At 40.8% G+C, this 22,064-nt stretch overlaps 1 protein-coding gene across 1 annotated transcript in view; it reads left to right on the top strand.

The window, feature by feature from the left end:
* Positions 1-22,064, top strand: part of macc1 (MET transcriptional regulator MACC1) — a 46,080-nt gene that overhangs the window by 7,271 nt on the left and 16,745 nt on the right. The window contains exons 2-3 of the mRNA XM_003222143.4: positions 16,660-16,769; positions 18,097-20,147. Of these exons, the coding sequence (XP_003222191.1) occupies positions 16,670-16,769; positions 18,097-20,147 (2,151 nt within the window). The 5' untranslated portion in view covers positions 16,660-16,669. The remainder of the gene's footprint in view (positions 1-16,659; positions 16,770-18,096; positions 20,148-22,064) is intronic.

Consider the following 22,064-nt stretch of genomic DNA (forward strand, 5'->3'; position numbering starts at 1 on the left):
TGTGGAAGAAGCCTAAGTGAGGCCTAACTGTGCCTGTCCCCTAACTGAAACCTGGCTGTCCCTTGGTTGCTAGGCAACGAAGTGGGCAGAGATTAGCCCTCTAAACTGGCAGCAATTGGATAAAAACAATTATTGCTCTCCCTCTAATTAGGACTTTATTTTTCTTTTCTTTTTGTTGTATCAACCTAGAGGCGTGGATGATGGGTTGTGTTGTCAAATTTCGAGGTTGGGGGGCCTGTAGTTTTGTTGTTTTGTCCACTGCCCTGATGCCATCACTCTTTTATATATATAGATGTGTGTGCTTGGGGCTGGGGGAGATGAATAAATAAATTAGCAATTCATTAACTTGATCTTAACTACTGGAAAGGCAGATGAAAGATGCAGTTGATGATTCGAGATGTGGTGCTGATACTTTGAATGGTGAAATCTGAAATGACATGTACAAGAGAAGCACTGTGCGGGAGAATGTATTGGCTTACCTAAGGGATACCTATAGTCTCCATCTGTGTCTCTTTGGCCATATTTGAGAAATGCTTCACCTGTTGTGAATCATTACTAGTGATCTATTTTAAGATCACAGTCTTCTTGAACAACATGTAAATGTATCAGATTGGGATTATGTAACTGGAGGCTTCTAGTCGTGATTAGCTATGTATAGTTTTCCTTCTGGCTATTTTGTCCTGTGGTATATACCCCTGTACACTAAACTGTTTGAGAGTTGGAGTATGGACTGTAATCTAGCCTTAGTACAAATCAGGCTTGTCCAACCTGCACATGGCTTAGGATGCCTTTGAATGTGGCCCAACACAAAACTGTCAACTTATTGTATATACTCGAGTATAAGCCTAGTTTTTCAGCCCTTTTTAAAAGACTGAAAAAGCCCCCCTCGGCTTATACTCGGGTGAGGGTCCTGGTTGGCTTATATTTGGGTCAGCTTATACTCGAGAATATATGGTACATTTATTATTTTTCTCTATTATTGTTGGTATTATTACATTTATTATTTTTCTCTATTATTGTTGTTACTATTACATTTATTTTACTCTATTTTTATTATTAATATGTTTATTATTTCACTTTGATCTTATTATTATTATTATTATTATTATTATTATTATTATTATTACATTTAGTATTTTACTCTATTTATTATTACATTTATTATTTTCCTGTATTTTTTATTATTATTATTACATGTATTATTTTACTTTATTATTATTAAAAGGATATATAAGCACATTTACATTGAAGAAGATGAGAATAAAGATTTAATTAGAGTTGGACAGTCTTATCTTAAATTTGAGCTTTATGTAAATATTCAAAAACATTTAACCTACTGATGCCTCAATTAATACAATTTTATTGGTATCTATTTTATTTTTGAAATTTACCACTCTCGGCTTATACTTGAGTCAATGTTTTCCCAGTTTTTTAATGGTAAAATTAGGTGCCTCGGCTTATATTCGGGTCAGCTTATACTCGAGTATATACGGTACTTAAAACATTATGAGGTGTCTTTGGGTGCTTTTTGTTTTTGTAACTCAATCACATGGTTCTCAAGCATGAACTTTGGAGATGACAACAGAATGGAATGGAATAATCAGAGTACCTTACATTATGTCCACAAATATCAATTATCTGTAATTCACATTATAATGGCAAACAATTTAGCCAGAAGAGCTGCTCGATGATTTTTTTCAAACTGGGCGATGCATTATGAAGTGACAGATATAACTAATTATGCATGTCCCCCCCCCCCCCCATCAGCTATCGTTAATGTGAGTGTATTTAATGTGAGTGTATTTAATGTGTGTGGCTCAAGACAATTATTTTCCATTGTGGCCCAGGAAAGCCAACAGGTCGGACACCTCTGGTCTAAATGGAGAATCAGCATGATGTAGTGGTTTGAATGTTGCACTCGAAGATTGGTTTCAAATCCCAGTCAGCCATGGAAAGTGACTGAACAAATATTTTAAAGAAAATTCCATTATATGGCCATTGCAAGTCAGAAATGACTTCCAAGGCTCACAACAATACACGATCATCGGCCTTCAAGTTTACTTTATAATTATTTCAAAATAGATTGAGGCTTCCAGTTAAATTTATTCGAGAACATAATCTTTTAGAGAAGAGCCAAAAAACCCCTTAGAGCAGAATCTCCTTTTGTAGTATATAACCAAATATAATTAAGCTAGGGGCAATGGTTTCAGTTGTTAGACTGAATAACCTGCAATCTCTGATCTGTGCAGAAAACAGAGATTTGCCAGTGCATAAAAACAGCAGAACTTTAGAAGTGTTTTTATCCAATGCCCCAAAAGTAATCTCCCATAAAACAACTTGTTTCATATCATGCACTCAAGAGACAAAAATGAAACAGACTGTGATTGAAATGACATTTTTGGTTTACTCACAACTTTCATGTGTTCAGCATACACAGATACAAAAACTTATTAGTCCGGTTCCAGATATCTTTGGGATGGTTCCCTGTGCCAGTCAGCCAGGACATCTCTCTTGTAAGAGCCCCTGGTGGTGCAGTGGGTTAAACTCTTGTGCTGGCAGGAATGATGACTTGAAGGTTGTGTTGCTGACTTGAAGGCTGCCGGTTCGAATCCAATCTGGGGAGAGCGTGCAAGAACTCCCTCTATCAGCTCCAGCTCCATGCAGGGACATGAGAGAAGCTTCCCACAAGGATGGTAAAAACATAAAAAAAAACATCTGGGCATCCTCTGAGCTATGTCCTTGCAGACAGCCAATTCTTTCACACCAGAAGTGACTTGAAGTTTCTCAAGTCACTCCTGACACACATAAAAATAGAAAAAAAATCTCTCTTGTAACAAAACAGCTATCAACAGGCAGGGCCGGCCGGAGAGATTTTTTAATGGGAAGCGGGGGTGCTGAAAAGCGCCCCCGCCACCGGCCCCGCCTCCCGCGCCCTGGCCCCGCCTCCCACGCTGCGTGGGAGGCGGGGCCAGGGCGATTAGTGAGGGGGGCGGGGCCACAGTTGGCCCCGCCCCCCCCGCCCAGCGTGCCCTGGCCCCGCCTCCCACGCAGCGTGGGAGGCGGGGCCAGGGCACGCTGGGCGGGGGGAGCGGCGTCAGAGCTGGCTCCGCCTCCGCTACTCCCGCTCGCCCGTCTGGCCTTTCCTAGCAGGCCAGAAAGCAGCGGAGGTCCCGCCTCCGCTACTCCCGCTCGCCTGTCTGGCCTTTCCTAGCAGGCCAGACGGGCGAGCGGGAGTAGCGGAGGCGGAGCCAGCTCTGACGCCGCTCCCCCCCCCGCCCAGCGTGCCTTGGCCCCGCCTCCCACGTTGCGTGGGAGGCGGGGCCAAGGCACGCTGGGCGGGGGGGGAGCGGCGTCAGAGCTGGCTCCGCCTCCGCTACTCCCGCTCGCCTGTCTGGCCTTTCCTAGCAGGCCAGACGGGCGAGCGGGAGTAGCGGAGGCGGAGCCAGCTCTGACGCCGCTCCCCCCCCCGCCCAGCGTGCCTTGGCCCCGCCTCCCACGCAACGTGGGAGGCGGGGCCAAGGCACGCTGGGCGGGGGGGAGCGGCGTCAGAGCTGGCTCCGCCTCCGCTACTCCCGCTCGCCCGTCTGGCCTGCTAGGAAAGGCCAGACAGGCGAGCGGGAGTAGCGGAGGCGGAGCCAGCTCTGACGCCGCTCCCCCCCCCGCCCAGCGTGCCTTGGCCCCGCCTCCCACGTTGCGTGGGAGGCGGGGCCAAGGCACGCTGGGCGGGGGGGGAGCGGCGTCAGAGCTGGCTCCGCCTCCGCTACTCCCGCTCGCCCGTCTGGCCTGCTAGGAAAGGCCAGACAGGCGAGCGGGAGTAGCGGAGGCGGAGCCAGCTCTGACGCCGCTCCCCCCCCGCCCAGCGTGCCTTGGCCCCGCCTCCCACGTTGCGTGGGAGGCGGGGCCAAGGCACGCTGGGCGGGGGGGGAGCGGCGTCAGAGCTGGCTCCGCCTCCGCTACTCCCGCTCGCCTGTCTGGCCTTTCCTAGCAGGCCAGAAAGCAGCGGAGGTCCCTCCAGGCCGCGATTGCGGCCTGGAGGGACCTCCGCTGCTTTCTGGCCTGCTAGGAAAGGCCAGACGGGCGAGCGGGAGTAGCGGAGGCGGAGCCAGCTCTGGCCCCGCCCCCCTGCCCAGCGTGCCCTGGCCCCGCCTCCGCTACTCCCGCTCGCCCGTCTGGCCTTTCCTAGCAGGCCAGACTGCAGCGGAGGTCCCTGTAGGCCGCGATTGCGGCCTGCAGGGACCTCCGCTGCATTCTGGCCAGCTAGAACAGGCCAGACGGGCCAGGGCGCACTGGGCGGGAGGCGGGGCACCGTCAGGGCGGTGCCCCGCCTCCCGCCCAGCCTGACGGCGCCCCCCCGGGCCTGCGCCCGAGGCGGCGGCGTCAGGTGCCTCCATAGTGGGGCCGGCCCTGTCAACAGGTCACATAGTCAAAAGGAGAGGGGAAAACGCATGTGATCTCAGAAAACTACAAATTGAAGGATGCTGCACACCAGAGCATACATACAGGAAACAGTAAGCAATGAGATCATAGACAAACTGATTGCTAGAAAAGGCTTGATGAAGGCTGTTATTTCCAACACATATTAATCCAGCAGTTAAGGAATGTTTTATTTAGTGTGCTTGAAATGAAACAATTTCAAAAAGTTTGTTTTTGTTATGTGTTCGATGGTTTGATGTCATTTCCAACAAAATTAACTAAATGTATGCAGTGCCAATGTGTCCAAAAGTATAATTGATGTGGTGGTCCTATTACTTATTTAAGCAAATCCTCTTTAAAAAAAAAGAAAGAAAGATGCCATTAAGCCTCTTCAAGAAAACTGTTGGGAAAAGAAGTGGGTGAAAAAAATCATCTAAGTTTCATAGTTCTTGCTGTGGTTTGTGTGCCTTCTAATACAAATATCTGTGTGTTCATTCATCATTCTTACACTGTTTCTGATTAGTAGTCTGGAAAGCTTGCTGCTTTTTCCTTTAATGCTTTTATTTCTTCCTGATAGTTGTAAAGTATTCTTTCTTAATAAGCAAATCAAAGAGCTCAAATGGGATTATATTATCAATGTATAAATGGTAATAGACACAAAAACCTCTACATTTAAAAGCCATTTTGCACTTTATGTCTGTGACTGTGTGGTGCGCTCAGTAGACATCTCATTAAATTGGCCATTAATATGTTTGAATTTTCAGAGCTTTGGCTTAATTCCTAGCTGTTCAGTGTCTGTATGACATTTGAGTTGGTTTCTTTCCAATGTGTGTTAGTTTGCATTTCACCCGTAGAAAATCAAATTATCGTCTATGCAATGCTTAATTATCCCTAGACCTTTGTCGTCCTATCAAACTTCTCAGTAATAGTGCATTTTCAATCTTACTTCTTAACCCAAACCTTTTCTGGAAATAAATCACCTAATCTCCTTCAGTGTGTTCTAGAAGATATTCAGGGCTGCATCCTTTGGACAGCCCTTACTAGAGTAGAGCCATTGAATGAGTTCACTTCTAAAACATTTGGATTTGTTTTATCAAAATACAATACATTTCATGTATATAAGGTGATGTGAATTCTTTGAAAGTCTATGACAGTTCTTTAGTATTACTATTCAGACTGATTAATAAAAGTATTTTTGCTGCTTGAGAAACTGTTTGATAGTTTCTTTTCAGTACTAAAGCCAAGTTGTCCTCTAAGGAGAATAAAGGTCAAATCAGACCTGGTGTGTTATGTGGCAAAATTACAGAACAGTTATGAATGGCCAGCATTTCCCTTTGTGATGCTTCCCAGAAGTATTTCTCATCATCTTTTGTTAAGGAAAATCTTGGGAATTAAAAGTAACATAGTTTTTGCTTTTTAAGAATGAACAAACTTAAGCCACAAACCTCTGATGTGTATTTTTCCAGTTCAGTGTGGTCAGTTCTTTCTTCATCAGAAGGTTATGCGGTATGTTCATTGCAAAACCGTACTCTTCAGAGTTTCACAGTGATGCAATATAATTAAAATTTGCTCCCAGGCAAATTGTCTGCCAGTTTTTCACTCTCTGTAAACCAGATGGTACAAGTATGAACTGAACATGCAATCTATGACAGCAATTATGATCAAATTAGACGTGGTTCTCACCTAGTGAACATTACTCCTCATTTTGTCATTATTATGACAAAGTTAATTAAAGCCAAAGTGCTGCATAAAGATAATTCCTTCGTTTTCTAAAGACAAACCAGAGATATATGTAGTGCAGATACATAACCAGTTCTGAACTGCATGAGGTATGCATGTTTCATTTTGAGAAAGATAATAGATTTTTTTTCCTTTTTATCTTAAAAAGACCAGCAAACACAGTTATTCCTCCACATTTTCTGGGGTTAGGGCACGCCCCCCCCCCCCCCCCCATGGAAGTAAAGAACTGTGAATAAAGAAAATTGCTATTTTTTAATTTGAGAAAACACTCCTCTGCAAATTTTTAGATCTTCCAGCAGAGGCTGAACACAGAATCACACTAGAGAACTTTGAAGTTCCTAGAGAAGTTTTTGCTCTAGAAATCTCTATGTCCTTTAGCACAATTGGACTCCAGCTTGAAGAAAACCCTGTTTTCACTGGGTACCATCTTCTGGTAACTGCAATGCTTCATTCCCCTTATTGTAGCTCCCCCCCCCCCCCAAAACCCCCCATACCAACCCCAAATTATATTCATATCCATAATGGGCTATGAATAGTTGCTGTCTTTGTTTCGCATACTGTCAAAGAAAGTAGGATACTTTACAGGGGATAAACGTCATAGCATAATATGTGGGCGTCCAGTATGTTTTTGTGGTGGCAGACCTAAGTACCTTAATGGCATCAGATCAAATTGGAACTAGGAAGCTAAGCAGGATCAGCCTTAGTTAACAATTGGATTTTTGTGTGTGTGTCAGTAGCGACTTGAGAAACTTCAAGTCGCTTCTGGTGTGAGAGAATTGACTGTCTGCAAGGATGTTGCCCAGGGGATGCCCAGATGTTTTTTGATGTTTTTATCATCCTTGTGGAAGGTTTCTCTCATGTCCCCGCATGGAGCTGGAGCTGATAGAGGGAGCTCATCTGTACTCTCTCCAGGTTGGATTCGAACTGGCAACCTTCAGGTCAGCAACCCAACCTTCAAGTCAACAGTCCTGCTAGCACAAGGGTTTAATCTGCTGTGCCACCAGGGGCTCTAGTAATTGGATAAGAGATCCCTTATAAACACTAGGCGTTGTAGATTATATTTCAGAGAAAGGAACTGACAAAACCATCTCTGAGTCTTCTTTGCTTAAAAAAACCCCATGAAATTCATGGGGGTCAAGTGATTTAAAGGCACCCAGCCACCACCACTCATCCCTCAATGTCTTGAAAGTTGCCAGTTCAAAAATTGTTGCAAACAAACACGGCAGCTATAAACCCACTGCTATCGCTGATAGTAAGAGAAGGGACCCAAGTAAGGGAGGCAAGAAAGCAGGGTTATAGTCACATATAATAGGAAAGTATGCCATGGGGAAGATGTCAAGCAAAGTGGGAGCATTCCTGGCATTGGTGCAGATTTTCCCCTTGTGGCATTCTGCCATCCAAGGAACACTCCCCATTTTGCATAATAGAAGTGGTGACCTTCTGCCAGAGTGTCTGTGGTGGCATCCTAGTTATGGAATAGCTTTCCTTTAGAGCAGTGGTTTGCAAACTGTTCTACAGAATCCTAAGGTTCACAAAAACTCATAATTTTTAAATTTAAGACAGATTAAAAAAATAAAACTACATGAGGCTAACTATTTCACTGTCTCTAATGTGAAGGAAAGGGGAGAGAAGGTTATCTCCAAATGCCTACCCAGCAATGGAAATTGTTTTTATTATAGTGTGGCATCTCCAACCAAACAAACTCTCCAGGGAAAGTATACAGAATTTCTGAGGAAGTTGCAGCACACACACTAGAGCAGTGGTTCTCAACATGTGGGTCCCCAGATGTTTTGGCCTTCAACTCCCAAAAATCCTTACAGGTGGTAAACTGGATGTGATTTCTGGGAGTTGTAGGACAAAGCACTTGGGGACTCACAGGTTGAGAACTAGAGTGCTCTTGGTTTTCTACCAACAACCATAGGATTCTCTGTCTTATAAATGCTAGCCTACCACTATTCCATTCAGTTCAGTTCAGGGCAATCTCACATTTCTGGCTATATTTAAAATAACTTCTCTTTATTTCCAAACTTAGTACGTTATACAAAACACTCTGGCAATAGAAGTAGATGAAAGAAGGAGGAACTTTGTGAGTTCACAGTTCTTAGTAAAATCCAGGAATAGAGTTAGGGTTATATAGTAAAACAAATGTCTTCTGAAGGATTCCATGACCAAAACTGTGGTTCACATTGGGAATCATTGCATTAACGGGCCAGTTGGCACAGACACTGGCGCATTCGGGTAGCAAGTAAAAACATGGCTACTTATTGGAGCCTTTCGTGTCTAACTGGTTTCATCCAAATTTGCCCATGTGAGTGGGCTTAAGTAGCTTAACCTATTTTAAGCCAAGTGGTGAAATCTTAATTTTAGCAAGTGGAGAAGATGGTCTCCAGTAACAAGAATCACCTCCTTAAAGTGGGAGGCTTTATAGAGTTTTATGAATCTTTTACACACAGGATGTTTCTCTAGCCTTTTACGTTCTCCGCCTTTTACAAAGAGATACATACATTAGTCTGTATCAATACACAATGGGAAAAGAGACGTGGTAATGAAGCAATGAAGCATCATTTTTGAGATAAACTGGCTTATTTTAGCACACATAAATACTTAAAAGATTCTATACAATCTTTAATTGGGAGGTCTAACAGTAAAGAAGCTGAGCACATAAAAGCAAAGCCAGCTCATGCTGACTTGTCCATTTTTGTGAAGATAAATTCACTCTATAAAGGCTTTGAGACATTATGGTTTGCTGGCATTTAAGATAGCAAGCTTCAGCACACTTATTCAATTTATTAAGAGGCCATGATTTTAGTTCCAATGAAAAACAAGAATGGCTTCCAAAATCGAAAACAACCAGTGAACTGCAGCAAGATGGTATTTCCTAAACACCCTGAAATGACTCATAGACAAAACAGATCACAAAGATGGCTGGAGCGTGACTAGGTATGTGTGTTAAGTTCCTTGTACTTTAAACTGTTGCAGAATAGGGGCCTCATTGCAAAAAAAAAAATCCATCAGGTTGAGTTTCTCATTTAGCTATACAGTTATCCCTCTATATTCACTGAGGTTAGGAACACAGAATCCCCATGAAAAGGATGAACTACAAATAAAATAATTGCTATATTTTTTACCTGAGACATGTCGTCCAGCACAACTCTATGGTCAACTTCCACTGAAAACTAACTGTAGAATCACATTGAAGAACCTAGAAATTTCCAGAGAGGTGGTCTCTCTAGAAATCTCTAGAATAGATCCTTCAGTGTGCCTAGAGGAAGTTGCCCACAGAGTCACACTGATAGACCTAGAAATTTCTAGAGGGGATAATTTTAATCAAATGCATGAATAATTAAATCAGCAAAAATCAAAACTGCAAGTATGGACTGACGACTTACAGTGGGCCCTTGGTATACACTGGGGTTTAGATTCAGGATTCCTCTGAGAATATCAAAATCCATGGAGGCTCAGGTCCCATTTTAAAGAAGCAGATCATCTTTTCTTAAATCTTTAGAATTGGAAGGGAGAAAAGGCCATCTAATCCAACCCCCTGCCATATAGGAATACAAAACTAAAGCACTCCAGAAAAATACTCAGCCTCTAGAAAACATTCCCCAGAAATGTCTCCAGATTCTCTAGTATGATTCTATGTCATACTTCCAGCGCAGGTATAGTAAAAATACTGGATTCGCTATTATCCATGGTTTCATGTATCCATATGGTTTGAGTGTCTTGGAACATATCTCCCATGACTACTGTACGTAGTAGCATTTGAAGCTGCTAGTGTGAAAAATTCTAATCTCAACACAAAAATACCAACAGCTACCAATGTAACAAAGGGTGGACAATGCGTGGCTCTTCAGATACTGGACCATAAAGTCTACGCAGGCTGAGACATTGTCAGTGGTGCTGAGAGTTGCAATCCAAAAATATCTGGTAGGCTGCATTCTACAACAATGTTAGAGCAGCAAAAATAAAATTGAAGTAGAACATTTTTTCTCATTGTGCTTAAGTATTTGTTTTTAAGCTTTCCCAGAGATATGTTTAATAATGGGGAGTATTTTACAGTCCATTCACCTTCTCAGAATTCTAGCATCTTATTCTTCTGTGCTTATCTCAGGGTTACCAGTTTCTTCTTGGTACAAGACTTCTGTATTTTGAGCCTGTGTTTAGTATTCATCCCTCTAATTTGTCAGCTATAAAAGCTAAGCCGTCTTTTTCAATCTCATGAGATGTTGCCTTTGCTACATTGAAAACAATGCCATTATCTTTCCAGAACAATATTTGTGTTGCATGTTCAACCCCGTGCAGATCTCACAGGCAGTACAGCATTTTATAAAATGGCATTCTCTTCTCTTCTCTGTTATCAGGAATCATTAGGCTATATTAAATGAGCCTTTTGTTTCTCAGTATCCTGCAATTTTGTGCAGTTGCTGATCAGATTTCATCTCCGGCTTCACCCTACCCTCACCCCACTATTAGCCTCCATCATTTCTGCTGGAAGCAAACTAGTAGTTTCTAAACAACAGCAAAATACAGTCCTTGATATTTTGTTGTGCTAGATAGCTCTAAATAGACTACAGATCTGAGCAGAAAAAAAATAACTTTTTTGAGTATTGTTTCTCCAAATCTCCCAGCTAGCAGAGCCAGTGGCTGGAGACCTCTGTAAGTTACTGTCCAAAAATGTACCTTTTTAAAGCTTCTTTCTAGACCATGAGGTTCTGTTTTCAATGCTACATTTATATGGCAATTGTGTTTTCTATTCTTAGACATCCCCCCTTTTAGGCATGTTCTAGTATTTTTTGGGTAGCAGCCTCCATTTGTGTCAGTTTTCTGATTTTATTCTATAATGCCTTGAGGAATTTTGTAGCAGTGATGCTGAAGCCTTTGGCAGTAACTAGCTGAACTGTTTTAATAATGTCACAGAGGGACAGATAGTCAGAGGCTCTTTGGGCTGCCATTGGATGCGTGCTTTAGATCCTGAATATCTCCCACCATGAGATTTTTTTTCTCTTCCCCACATTTGACAGCAACTTTGTCATCCCAATGGTACCCATCAAAATGGAAACTCTAAGACTTCTCTTTCAGAAAAAGGAATGTTTCTAAGTTATTGTTGTTTCATGTATTTGCTGTAAATCATTTGAGTTACTTCTTTCATCAAGACCAGGTGTTTATATAAATCATACCTTCCCAAATTAGAAAAATATATGGAAAACATAAAGGCGGATCATATGATTCTTAAACCCGGATAGCACAAACGAGCATTTAAAGAGCTGCTATCTATTTTTAAAGTCTCAAAGTGACTAGAACATAAATTAAGCTCAAGCTTGCTTCCGGAGATAAATGCTTTAAAATGTCAAAGTATCTTATTCTAGAAGTTGCTTTAAGAAGTGCAACACTCAAATACTTGAATAGTGTTAAAGGTTTGTGTCATCTAAAGCAGATTTAAGACTCTTACAAGGCTTGTGCCTTGGCCTCCCATAAAGGCATTAGCTAAGTGAGCTGGCTGCTTTGTCATTTTAATGGAGAAGAGAAGAACGTTGTTGTGCTGTCAAGAAATAGGGAGTGTATACATAGACAAAAAACATAGAGGCTTTTGCTTTTAACGAAATATACTTGTACAGCCATCTTGAAACTTCTTGTGGTTGCTATCTTTATGAGATCCTCTGAAAGTCACCATCAATTTAAGCAAATCTCAGGACAGAAAGATACAGAATCATTACTGTTTTATGATTGTTGTATTGACGTCGGGCATGGCCCCATGTGAGCCGCTCCGAGTCCCTTCGGAGAGATGGGGCAGGATATAAAAATAAAGTTGTTATTATTATTATTATTATTATTATTATTATTATTATTATTATTATTATTATTATCCTAACAGTGAATTTACTATTGAAATGCAGATAGTATAATAAACATTGAGAGCCAGCATGTTGTAGTAGCTTGAAAATTGAACTATGATTCTGAAGACTAGGGTTAGATACCAGCTTGGTCATGGAAACTCACTGGGTGGACTTGGTCAAGTCATACAGCTCCAGAGAACTCCATCACAGGATTGCCTTATGGTTGCCATAAGTTGAAAAGACTTAAAGACTCTTGTGCAGCATGCCTATTCTGAAGGTAATTGAAGAAATGTGTTAGAAGTATGTTGCATTGTTCCTTTGAGTACCTGTTGGTCAGACATCTTGGTGTGGGTTTCTTCCTTGGCTCCCACTCTTAGTTTATTATTTTTGTGGCCATGTTGTGAGAAAGGGATGTGAAATACAATAGTGCTAAAATGTTAGCAATAGTTTTGGCAATATGGCGTGCTGGCTAGAGTTGTAACAACAATCTAGAAGACTGGGCAGGATTTTGCCCACCCTTGAGCTGCACTAACTGGTAAGGGGTTTCCTGAAGTCTCAGCCTGGCATTCTTCCAGCTCCAGAAATGTAACAGATTGAATCTGAGACCTTCATGCAAATCAACCTCTCTGTCATTGACTTACAGAAGGTGCAATCACTGCGAATACAGCAGTGGTTCTCAACCTGTGGGTCCCCAGGTGTTTTGGCCTACAACTCCCAGAAATCCCAGCTAGTTTACCAGCTGTTAGAGCTTTTGGGAGTTGAAGGCCAAAACATCTGGTTAGGAATCACTGGAATGATAATGGTATTTGTTCTGCACATTGGTCTTTTTCCTCTTAAATCAGGGGTGAGCAATGCGTGGTGCTGTTGAGATTGTTGACTGCATTTCCAGTCCTACCTACCTATTTGCTATGCCTCCTATTTATTTATTTATTTATTTATTTGCGACATTTATATACCGCCCTTCTCACCCCGAAGGGGACTCAGGGCGGTTTACAAGTATATATACATACAATATATTATAGGACTGATGGGAATTGCAGTCTGGGTCAGCTGAAAGGCCACAACTTGCCAATCCTTCTATTAAGTTGAAAAAGTAAACCAGATTTTATATGTGGGAACTTAAGAGGAATATTCTGTATTTACTATATACATCAAGAAAAATTTCAACCTGGATCTGATTGGCTATTTTAGTTTGGGATGGATTTCAGGTTCGAGAGTCTAAAGGCACATCCATACTGTAGAATTAATGTAGTTTGACACCAGTTTAACTATCATAGCTCAATGCTATGGAATTCTTGGACTTGTCATTTGTGAGATAATGGCACCTTTTGGCAGAGAAGGCTAAAGACCTTGTGAAACTACAGCCTCCATGATTCCCTGGTTTTGAGTGATGATAGCTAAAGTGGTGTCAAACTGCATTATTTCTAGACGAACCCTAAATATGATGTTTCCAAGGATATTAAAATTCAGATTAGAAAATTCAAAATTTGGATTTGAAATGTGTTAAGAAACTCAGGTTGTTTGTACCTGTGACTTATGTGTGGGGTGCACTGTTTTTTAAAAACATCTAATTCAGCAGTTTGTGCCATCCTTATTGTCTGATTATAAAATGCGTATTTCCCTTCAGTAGACTATAATAGAATTTACATTAAACACCTTTTCTGACTAGGAGATTAATCTCTGTGTTTATAAGATGGGAAAAGCCAATGTATGAAACGGTCATGATCGAGAGTGTACTTCTTAGCTCCATGACTAATAAGAGTAATAAATGATAGGCCTGTCTCAGTGATGCCTTTGGGATATTTATGAGCTGTTTCTCTAACAGTCTTCCTCCCACTGGAGAATCTGGAGTTTATTTACCTAATTTAATATTTCAATTATAGGTAGAAAAATATTGAAAAATTCTGAGAGTGAATTTGTGTGGGGCAAGACGAGGATGGTTTGTTCTGTTTGTTTATGCGCTAGCTGTATGCAAAAGATTAAATCTTTATATCTATGCTGTCATTATACTCCCACTCTACAAAATGCACCCTTTTTGTTACTCTGCTCAGGCATTTTTATTTTGATGGCTGTAGAACGCGCATCATTTAGCAGCTGTTTGTCTGCTTTCTGCTGTGCTGTCCCACTTATTTTGTCTCCGTAGGTATTTTTTTTAATGTTTCTGTGACTCTGAATCACAGCAGCTCGATAGAATACCACTAAATAATACTACTGTTCATGGATAACATCTGAATGCTGTTTTCCATGTAACGAAGCTCCAAACTTGCTAGAATTTAATTGATTGTGTGGATGGGTTTTCTCTTGGTCTCTTTCCTTTTGCCTGTGAATTCAGGAACAGATTGTAAAGCCCTTTCTACTCAACACCATATCCTTAGCCTAGCAATAAATCACTGGTATTTTTGTCCTCTATACTTTTCTCGCTTTCCTGTTATTTCTGCAGATTGTTTGCCATGCTGAACAGTTTTTGCCATGCTGGACACTCTAATTATTCACCCTGGTTTCCTTCCATGCTCTATTTGAAGCATATGCATTGGAGGAGAGAACAAGATCATATTCCAGAAGGTGCTGTGTTGAAGCTAGGATCTGCTTCTTCTGTTCCATGTCTATTTGAAATATTTTTATTAGAATTCATGGAGCTTAAGCAGCAAAATAGATCAATGTGGACAGTTTATATGGACTTGATGGTCTCTTGTAGCAGTCCTTTTATGGTAAATGAAGCATTGTAACCTGGTTGCTTCATGGTGTGACAATATCAAAAGGCATTTGGTGGTTAAGCTTGTAAACCTTACTGTGCATCATTGATTGGGAAATACAGATTAAGCATTTCTTTTCTGAAATGCTCGAGACCCAAAGTGTCGTGGATATTAGATGTTTTTGGATTTTGGAATACCAGTATTTGCATATATGTAAATCATGAGACAGTTATGTTTCATAGACTCTTTATAACAGTGATTCTCAACCTGTGGTCCCCAGATGTTTTGGCCTTCAACTCCCAGAAATCCTAACAGCTGGTAAATTGGCTGGGATTTCTGGGAGTTGTAGGCCAAAACATCTGGGGACCCCAGGTTGAGAACTACTGCACTAAAGTGCTCTTGGCTTTTCTACCAACAACCATAGGGTTCTCTGTCTTATAAATGCTAGCTGTCTTATAAGTGCTAGTAGTTGAGAACTACTGCTTTAGACACATAACCTGAAGATAATTTTATAAACAATATATTAAATAATTTTGTGCATGAAACAAAGATTGTGTACACTGAACGATGAGAAAGTAATCGTGTCACGGCACCTGCCTCCCTTATGGCAATTTTGGAATTTTTCAAATTTTCGAATTTTGAATAGGAGATGGACAACCTGTAATATATTGTTACAATATATGGTTATTGCAACATCTGCGGTAAGCTTGACCTGATATTCCTAAATAGCACATTGTATTCTGTTCATGACAAATTATGCAGCTGAAGGTAGATATATAGTATGTACGTCTTGATTGAACAGTGCCACCCCATATCTACAGGAGATCTGTTTTAAGACTCCTTTGGAGAGCATGGATAATATCGAAACCTATATTTTGACTCAATTTGGGCTGGAAACATACCATAAAATTGCACAAAGATTACTGGGATGGAAGGCCCAATTTTGGGGGGAATGTAGGTTAGTGAAAAGATAGCAATCATACTGTATAAGTTGGTTGCTTTAGAAAATATATAGACAGCACTTATTGAGAGTCAGGAAGTGTAAGGGCGGAGTGATGAATTAGGTCTCTGGGAGACCAGGGCTTGAATTGAGGCCAAGCAGGTGACCTTGGACAAGTCACATTCTCAGCTTTGAAGGAGGGTGATGAAAAAATTGTTTGACAGGATAACAAAATATACTCTTGATCATAAATAGTTCCCCAGTTGCACTGAAACACTATTTTCTTGTTGACTAAGCTATTTCGTAATTTCTTCTGAATCATGCAAGGTGAACATGAATATGTGTGCTCAGAAGTATGTCTATAGTTCAATGGGACTTACTTCCCAGTAAAATGTAAATATTTCTTCTATCCTTCATCTCCAATATTTATCTCTTAAAGTTTCTTTAAGGGTCACTATATACTTTCTTCTTGATAGTATGTTTTCTTCTCATGTTTCTTAATATTTGTTCTATAGATACGTACAAGCCATTAAAACAAAATGTCAAATCAAATCCTACTCTTCCCCCCTTTGTGGCAACAGATCTCACAGATTCTTGTAAGGATTTCTGAGGACAGGGCTTTTGGAGCAGAGTGTCATGACCATGACTGCTTCTTCCCTGAATAAAGATATAAATTGATGGTGGCATAGGGGCAAACACCACATAAATTGCGACAGTGACTGACAGTGACTTCTTTGAACAGACCATTTGCCTTAAGTCATGAAAATCTCCTTTGTTAGGCATGTTGTATTTATAAGGAGTTCTTTGGACTGCAGAAATTGTGTGCCTGCAGATGTTATTGGACTCTAATTCCCATCCATTCTACCCAGTATGCCAAATGGTGAGGTGTGATGGGAATTCTACCTTGTGAATATCAGAGAAGCCAAATGTTCCCCATCTTTGCTCTAAATATTTATTTCTACATTGCCCAGTTTTGGATGATGATTTGTAGTTCTAAACATTTCTCATCTTGTAAACCAACATGTCTTAACTTTGTTAGGAAAGCGGAAATGTCTGCTTGCTATTACATGAAGGAGGTTTCATGGAGTAGATCGGAGGGTTCTCTGATTGACGTGGACAATGGAAATCCTGCAAGGAAAGATTGGACAGGTATGTTGTCAGTAGTATAATTTTTCTCAAGCACAAATTTAATCATTGTTTGTGTTTGTATCAGAAGGGGTATAACATGGCAAAGGGTTTGTGAAGTTACAAGCAAATTGCATTTCTCTCAGTGCATACAGTGGTTCTCAATCTGAGATCCCCAGGTGTTTTTGACCTACAACTCCCAGAAATCCCAACCAGTTTACTAGCTGTTAAAATTACTGGGAGCTGAAGGCCAAAACTTCTGGGGACCCACAGGTTGAGAACCACTGTGCTAGCAGAAGAGCTCCACTCCTAAAAGGCGAAATGACTCCATTTTAGGAACAACCCACCCCACAGCACCCACTTTATCCCATTCAGCAGACTCTCCTGACTCTGTGTAATGTTTTCAGGGAGATAGTGAGAAAGTCTGCTTGTATCATTTGAATTGCTCACCACTAAATCTGGATCCAAACCAGTATATCAGATGAACATGAAGTTCCATATATAAACTTATGGTAATAACTGCAGGAAAATCTTTGCAAGCTGTTAAAAATAAACAGTGCAAATGACAGGAGAAGAGGCAGCTAAGATATGATCTTTGGATTATGCTCAAATGGGGACAAATGCTGTTCATATCAGGTGTTATTTGAATGTCCTCAAGGGTATTTCAGAGGACAGAGTGGAAAATAGAAGCATGGTTTTGTTTGCCTTGTATCTTAATCTATTTAATTTAACAGTGATTTTCATATGTAGTTATTGAGAAATCAGTCCCTTTGAGTTCAGTGGCACTTAACTCCCCAGTGACTAAGTACAGGGTTGCAAAGTAATTGCAGATTTCTCCCTGAAGCAAGTTCCGCTGTGTTCAATATGGGTTTATTCCCCTGACGTAAGACTGCAGGCTGAATCTGGCCAATTGGTAGTACACAGTTTTGTTTTGGAAAAGTCACAAATTCTTCCCAAAATAAATCCTGCACAATGACTACCTTATCCTTTTTCAGGTTTTAACAGTTTATAGAATATGAATGGGGAAAAATGAGGGTTATGCTAGTCTCATCTCAGCCATTTGTTTCTGCTTAATTTCCTGTTTCATTGTCAGGCACAGATTCCCACATAAAAGCTGAAGATGTACATTTAAAAATGAGCAAGGTAATGGGGACAAAACGAAAGTATGACTACAGTCTTATACATACACATAAGGTGTAAATTAATGCGAATTTAGGCAGTAAGCAATCATGTATGATTGCATTGTGAATGCATATTGTATGTGGTGTCTTTAAATTAATGCAACGGGAACAGTAGTATCTTGGCATATTCACTGTAAGATTACTTAACACTCTTCTTTTTTAAAAAATAGATGAAAAGGAAAATGAATTCGACTTGAAGTTCCATTGGTCTGAAAAATTTAAGCAAGGTGCTCCCAGTGGATTCAAGACAAATCCATTTTGGAATGAACTGTCAGCATCAAACCCATTTTTAGATGATGTAGCTCAATCAAGCAACAAAGAAAAAAGTGACAGGCGTATATCAATTTTGAAAGAAGATCCTTATTTATTTCGTAGAGATTCAAATGCCAGGCATTCCGCCGCTTCATCTGGGGATGAATTAAATATTGATTATCTTTTTCATCGTAAAGCATCGAGGAGGTCTACAAAATCTCGGAGTGTTTCAGATCTTTTGGATATCGTAAACACCACGACTTTTGAACTTCCCAGCACAGCACCAACCAACCACATTCTACCTCCAGAGAATGAATCACTTCAGAGTGATCGTGAAGCTTATAAGACAGCGTGGCTGAATCAAAGGCAGCTGGCCCGGTCTTGCTTGGATTTGAATGTGATCAATCAGAGTCCCGGATGGGCACAAACGCAATCTGTGGAAACCCATATTGTGTGCAAAGTGAATCATGAGGGTGGTTCAGTGCAGCTTCCTGACTCGGATATTGCTGTTCATTTCCCGGAAGGTCATGTACCTTTTGGTGAATTCCAAGAGGTTGGATTACAGGCTATCCTTGACTCTCCATCATCCCTTAACCATGACTTTTCAACCACTGTGAGCCCTTTGATTGAACTGACATTAAGTAACCTCAATACCACAGAAGCCATTTTGCTAGAAATGAAAATTGCAGCTGAAATAAAGAAGGATCCTTTTAGTCAAGTTATGATGGAAATTGTGTGTCTGTGCAGTTCTAGGAAAGAAGGACCATTTGAAAAAATACACAGCTGTTACATTTATAAAGATACCATCCAAGTGAAGCTGACAGATCTGAGTCACTTGATGTACGTTATTGCTGTAGCCCAAGTGAATGCAGTGAATGCTCCTGCAAGCGCTTGGGAATATATTCACAGAAAACTTTCAGTGGGAATATATGGACCCAAACACATCCATCCATCTTTTACTGTTGTTTTTGCTCTCTTTGGCCACAGCTATATTCCAGAGAAGCTCACAGTCTGTGGCATTAAAAAAGGTGGGAAGAGTATGCCCCCAGTTGTTTTCCAACTATGGGGGAAGCACATATTTGAACTTGAGAAGCCACAAGACCTGAACATTTTTGTGGCTTCCTGTGACCCTGATTTTGAAGTGAAGGAAGAAGATCAAAGGAAAGAGGTGAAAGAAGACACATTGAAAGGTGGTGGCCAGGTGATTCAAAAGCACTTTCCATTTTCCATAATCAACACAAGAAAAATACATCTTTTTGTCTTCCGTGTCCAGGTTAAAATGCCAAACAACAACTTGGTGTGCCAGTTCTACATTACAACTCCTGAACCGGCTCCAAAGCCATTAAGAGGAATGTTCAACCAGCCAAACCAATTGGGAAAACACAAGGAGGTCAAATCTTCACCGTTGTTGTCCGTACCAACCATAAAATACCCAACATTTCAAGATCAGGGTTTAAATGTTAAGAGCTATGGCATAGCTTTGAAGACTGTGTTACGTCAAAGTAAAATTAACTATTTGCTGGAGTATTTTAAAGGGGACACAATAGCGCTTCTTGGCGAAGATAAGGTAAAAGCCATTGGACAAGCTAAAATAAAAGAGTGGTATGTAGGAGTTCTTAGAAGAAAGGTGGGACTTGTACACTGCAAGAATATCAAAGTGATACCCAAGGATCAAGCCATGGATATTGAGGATAGCACAATTACAACCGACGACCTTGCTGAACAAATTGCCTTGCCTTTTAGAAAACTGACATATATCTATTCAGCAATCCTATCCACTGTATCAGAGAGAATGTATGACTGGAAAGCTTTGGCTAATGCCCTTCGATTTTCAGACATGTCCCTGGATGATTTCAGTGAATTACAAGCTGAGAAAGAATCGGAAAAAGTTGCTTATGTTGTGAAGAAGCTAAAAGAAGTTTGCCATGCGAACAGAAGTACGAGGCGTTTCCTTTATGAGCTCTCTGTTGTAAGTATTGCTTGGATGGGCTATACCAGTTCATATGCAATGAAATTTGGCAGTAATAATTTGAGATAGTTTGTCATTATTATGGTCCTCTCACTGCAACTCAAGGCCAACAGAGCTGTTACAAAGTAGAAAGCCTGCCTTGTAAGCCATGAAGAGAACAGCTGCAGTGGAAACTTTTTAAAAACTCTGCCATCCTCATATGGTTTTTCCCATATTGACTTGTATAGATTTGCTTGATCAAAGCTGCATGTGGAAATGTTCAGTATTTTATAATTATGTGCAAATGTGGGATGGGGAATAAAAGTATGTTTTGGATAGTCAGGGAGCACTGCTGATTTAGGGCCTTCTACTTTTCTGTCAAATATACAAAGCCTGGGAAAGATAGCTTAGCAAGGGAAGAGTTATGCCCTCTTGCAGAAGAATCCAAAAAGCATTCTCAAAAATATAATTGCCTAAATCCCAACTATTACAGATCCACCGCAAGCACTGGAATTAACATATAAGTTAATTTACCATCTACTGTAGTTGGAACCAACAATTACATTTAGTCCAATTCTAACAAATTCATTTTTCTTCATTCAGCATCACCTCCATACCCTCCTAAAGCCCTAAATAAAAGGCTGAGAACTAATGCCTCCAGACCTTTGGGACTAAGTCTCAACATTCCAGTACAGGACTGAAGGGTTGGAGAACATGTGTTTCCCAAATAATCTGAAATCCATTTCCATCTCTCCTTGCCATAGGCTAATATGGTGGTGGATGTTGTAGTCTGAGACTATTTGGAAGCCACAGGTTCTACATGGTTCATACACAGCTACTCAGTTGGTTTGCATTGTCTCTTTTCAAGGGTTCTGTTGTCACACATCAAGTCCAAGAATCTGGTTTTCATCTGCTTTTTAAACATGAGAAAAAATAGGGACTCTATTTCTACTGTTCCCAAATTGTACTTTGACCCCTCTTCTTTTGATTGATCAATGTGCACCTTGACCTCACATGGGGAATCTAGGTTAGATGATGTCAATCCTTCCGCTATCTTCTATTCTCTTTCCACAGTTCACAGTCTCTGCTGACCTGCTTCCCATCTCCACTATTCCCTGAAGTCAGGGTATTTATCCTCTATAAAATGAGTGACTGTTTTGACACCTCTCCTTAATTCCTCTCCTTAAATCAGTTAGAGATGTTTAATAGCCTTTTTTAAAAGTTTTAATCAAATATGTCCCTCTCCTTAAGTGCTGTCCCTTGTCTTCCAGACCATTAGAAACAAGAGTGGGGAAAGATTTACTCTATTCTCAAACCCATCTCCTGTCTGTAACCTTCTCATTGTCAAAAATGCTTGAAAAGTGATGACACATTGATTTGGCCCACTTCATTACATTTTTGTGGAAATTATAGCAACTACAGAGAGTTCTGGGGTTGTTGTATGTCTTTTGGGCTGTGTGGCCATGTTCCAGAAGTATTCTCTCCTGACGTTTTGCCCACATCTATGGCAGGCATCCTCAGAGGTTGTGAGGTATGGATAAACTAAGTAAGGAAAGGAAAGAATATATATCTGTGTAGAGTCCAGGGTGTGGCAAGAGTCCTTTGTCACTGGGAAGCCAGCATTAATGTTTCAGTTAATCACCCTAATTAGCATTGGAAAGGTTTTTGTCTCTTGCCTGGGGGGATCCTTTGTTCAGTCAATGGCCATCCTTGGGGCTCCTCTGCCTTCAGAGTGTTGGTTCCCATCTACTGTTTTGATTTTAGAGTTTTTTAATACTGGTAGCCAGATTTTGTTCATTTTCATGGTTTCCTTCTTTTTGTTGAAGTTGTCCACATGTTTGTGGATTTCAATGGCTTCTCTGTGTAGTCTGACATGATAGTTGTTGGAGTGGTCCAGCATTTCTGTGTTCTCAAATAATATACTGTGTCCAGGTTGGT

The sequence above is a fragment of the Anolis carolinensis genome, chromosome 6 (genome assembly GCF_035594765.1).
Source record: "Anolis carolinensis isolate JA03-04 chromosome 6, rAnoCar3.1.pri, whole genome shotgun sequence".
NCBI classification, from domain to species: Eukaryota; Metazoa; Chordata; class Lepidosauria; order Squamata; family Dactyloidae; genus Anolis; species Anolis carolinensis.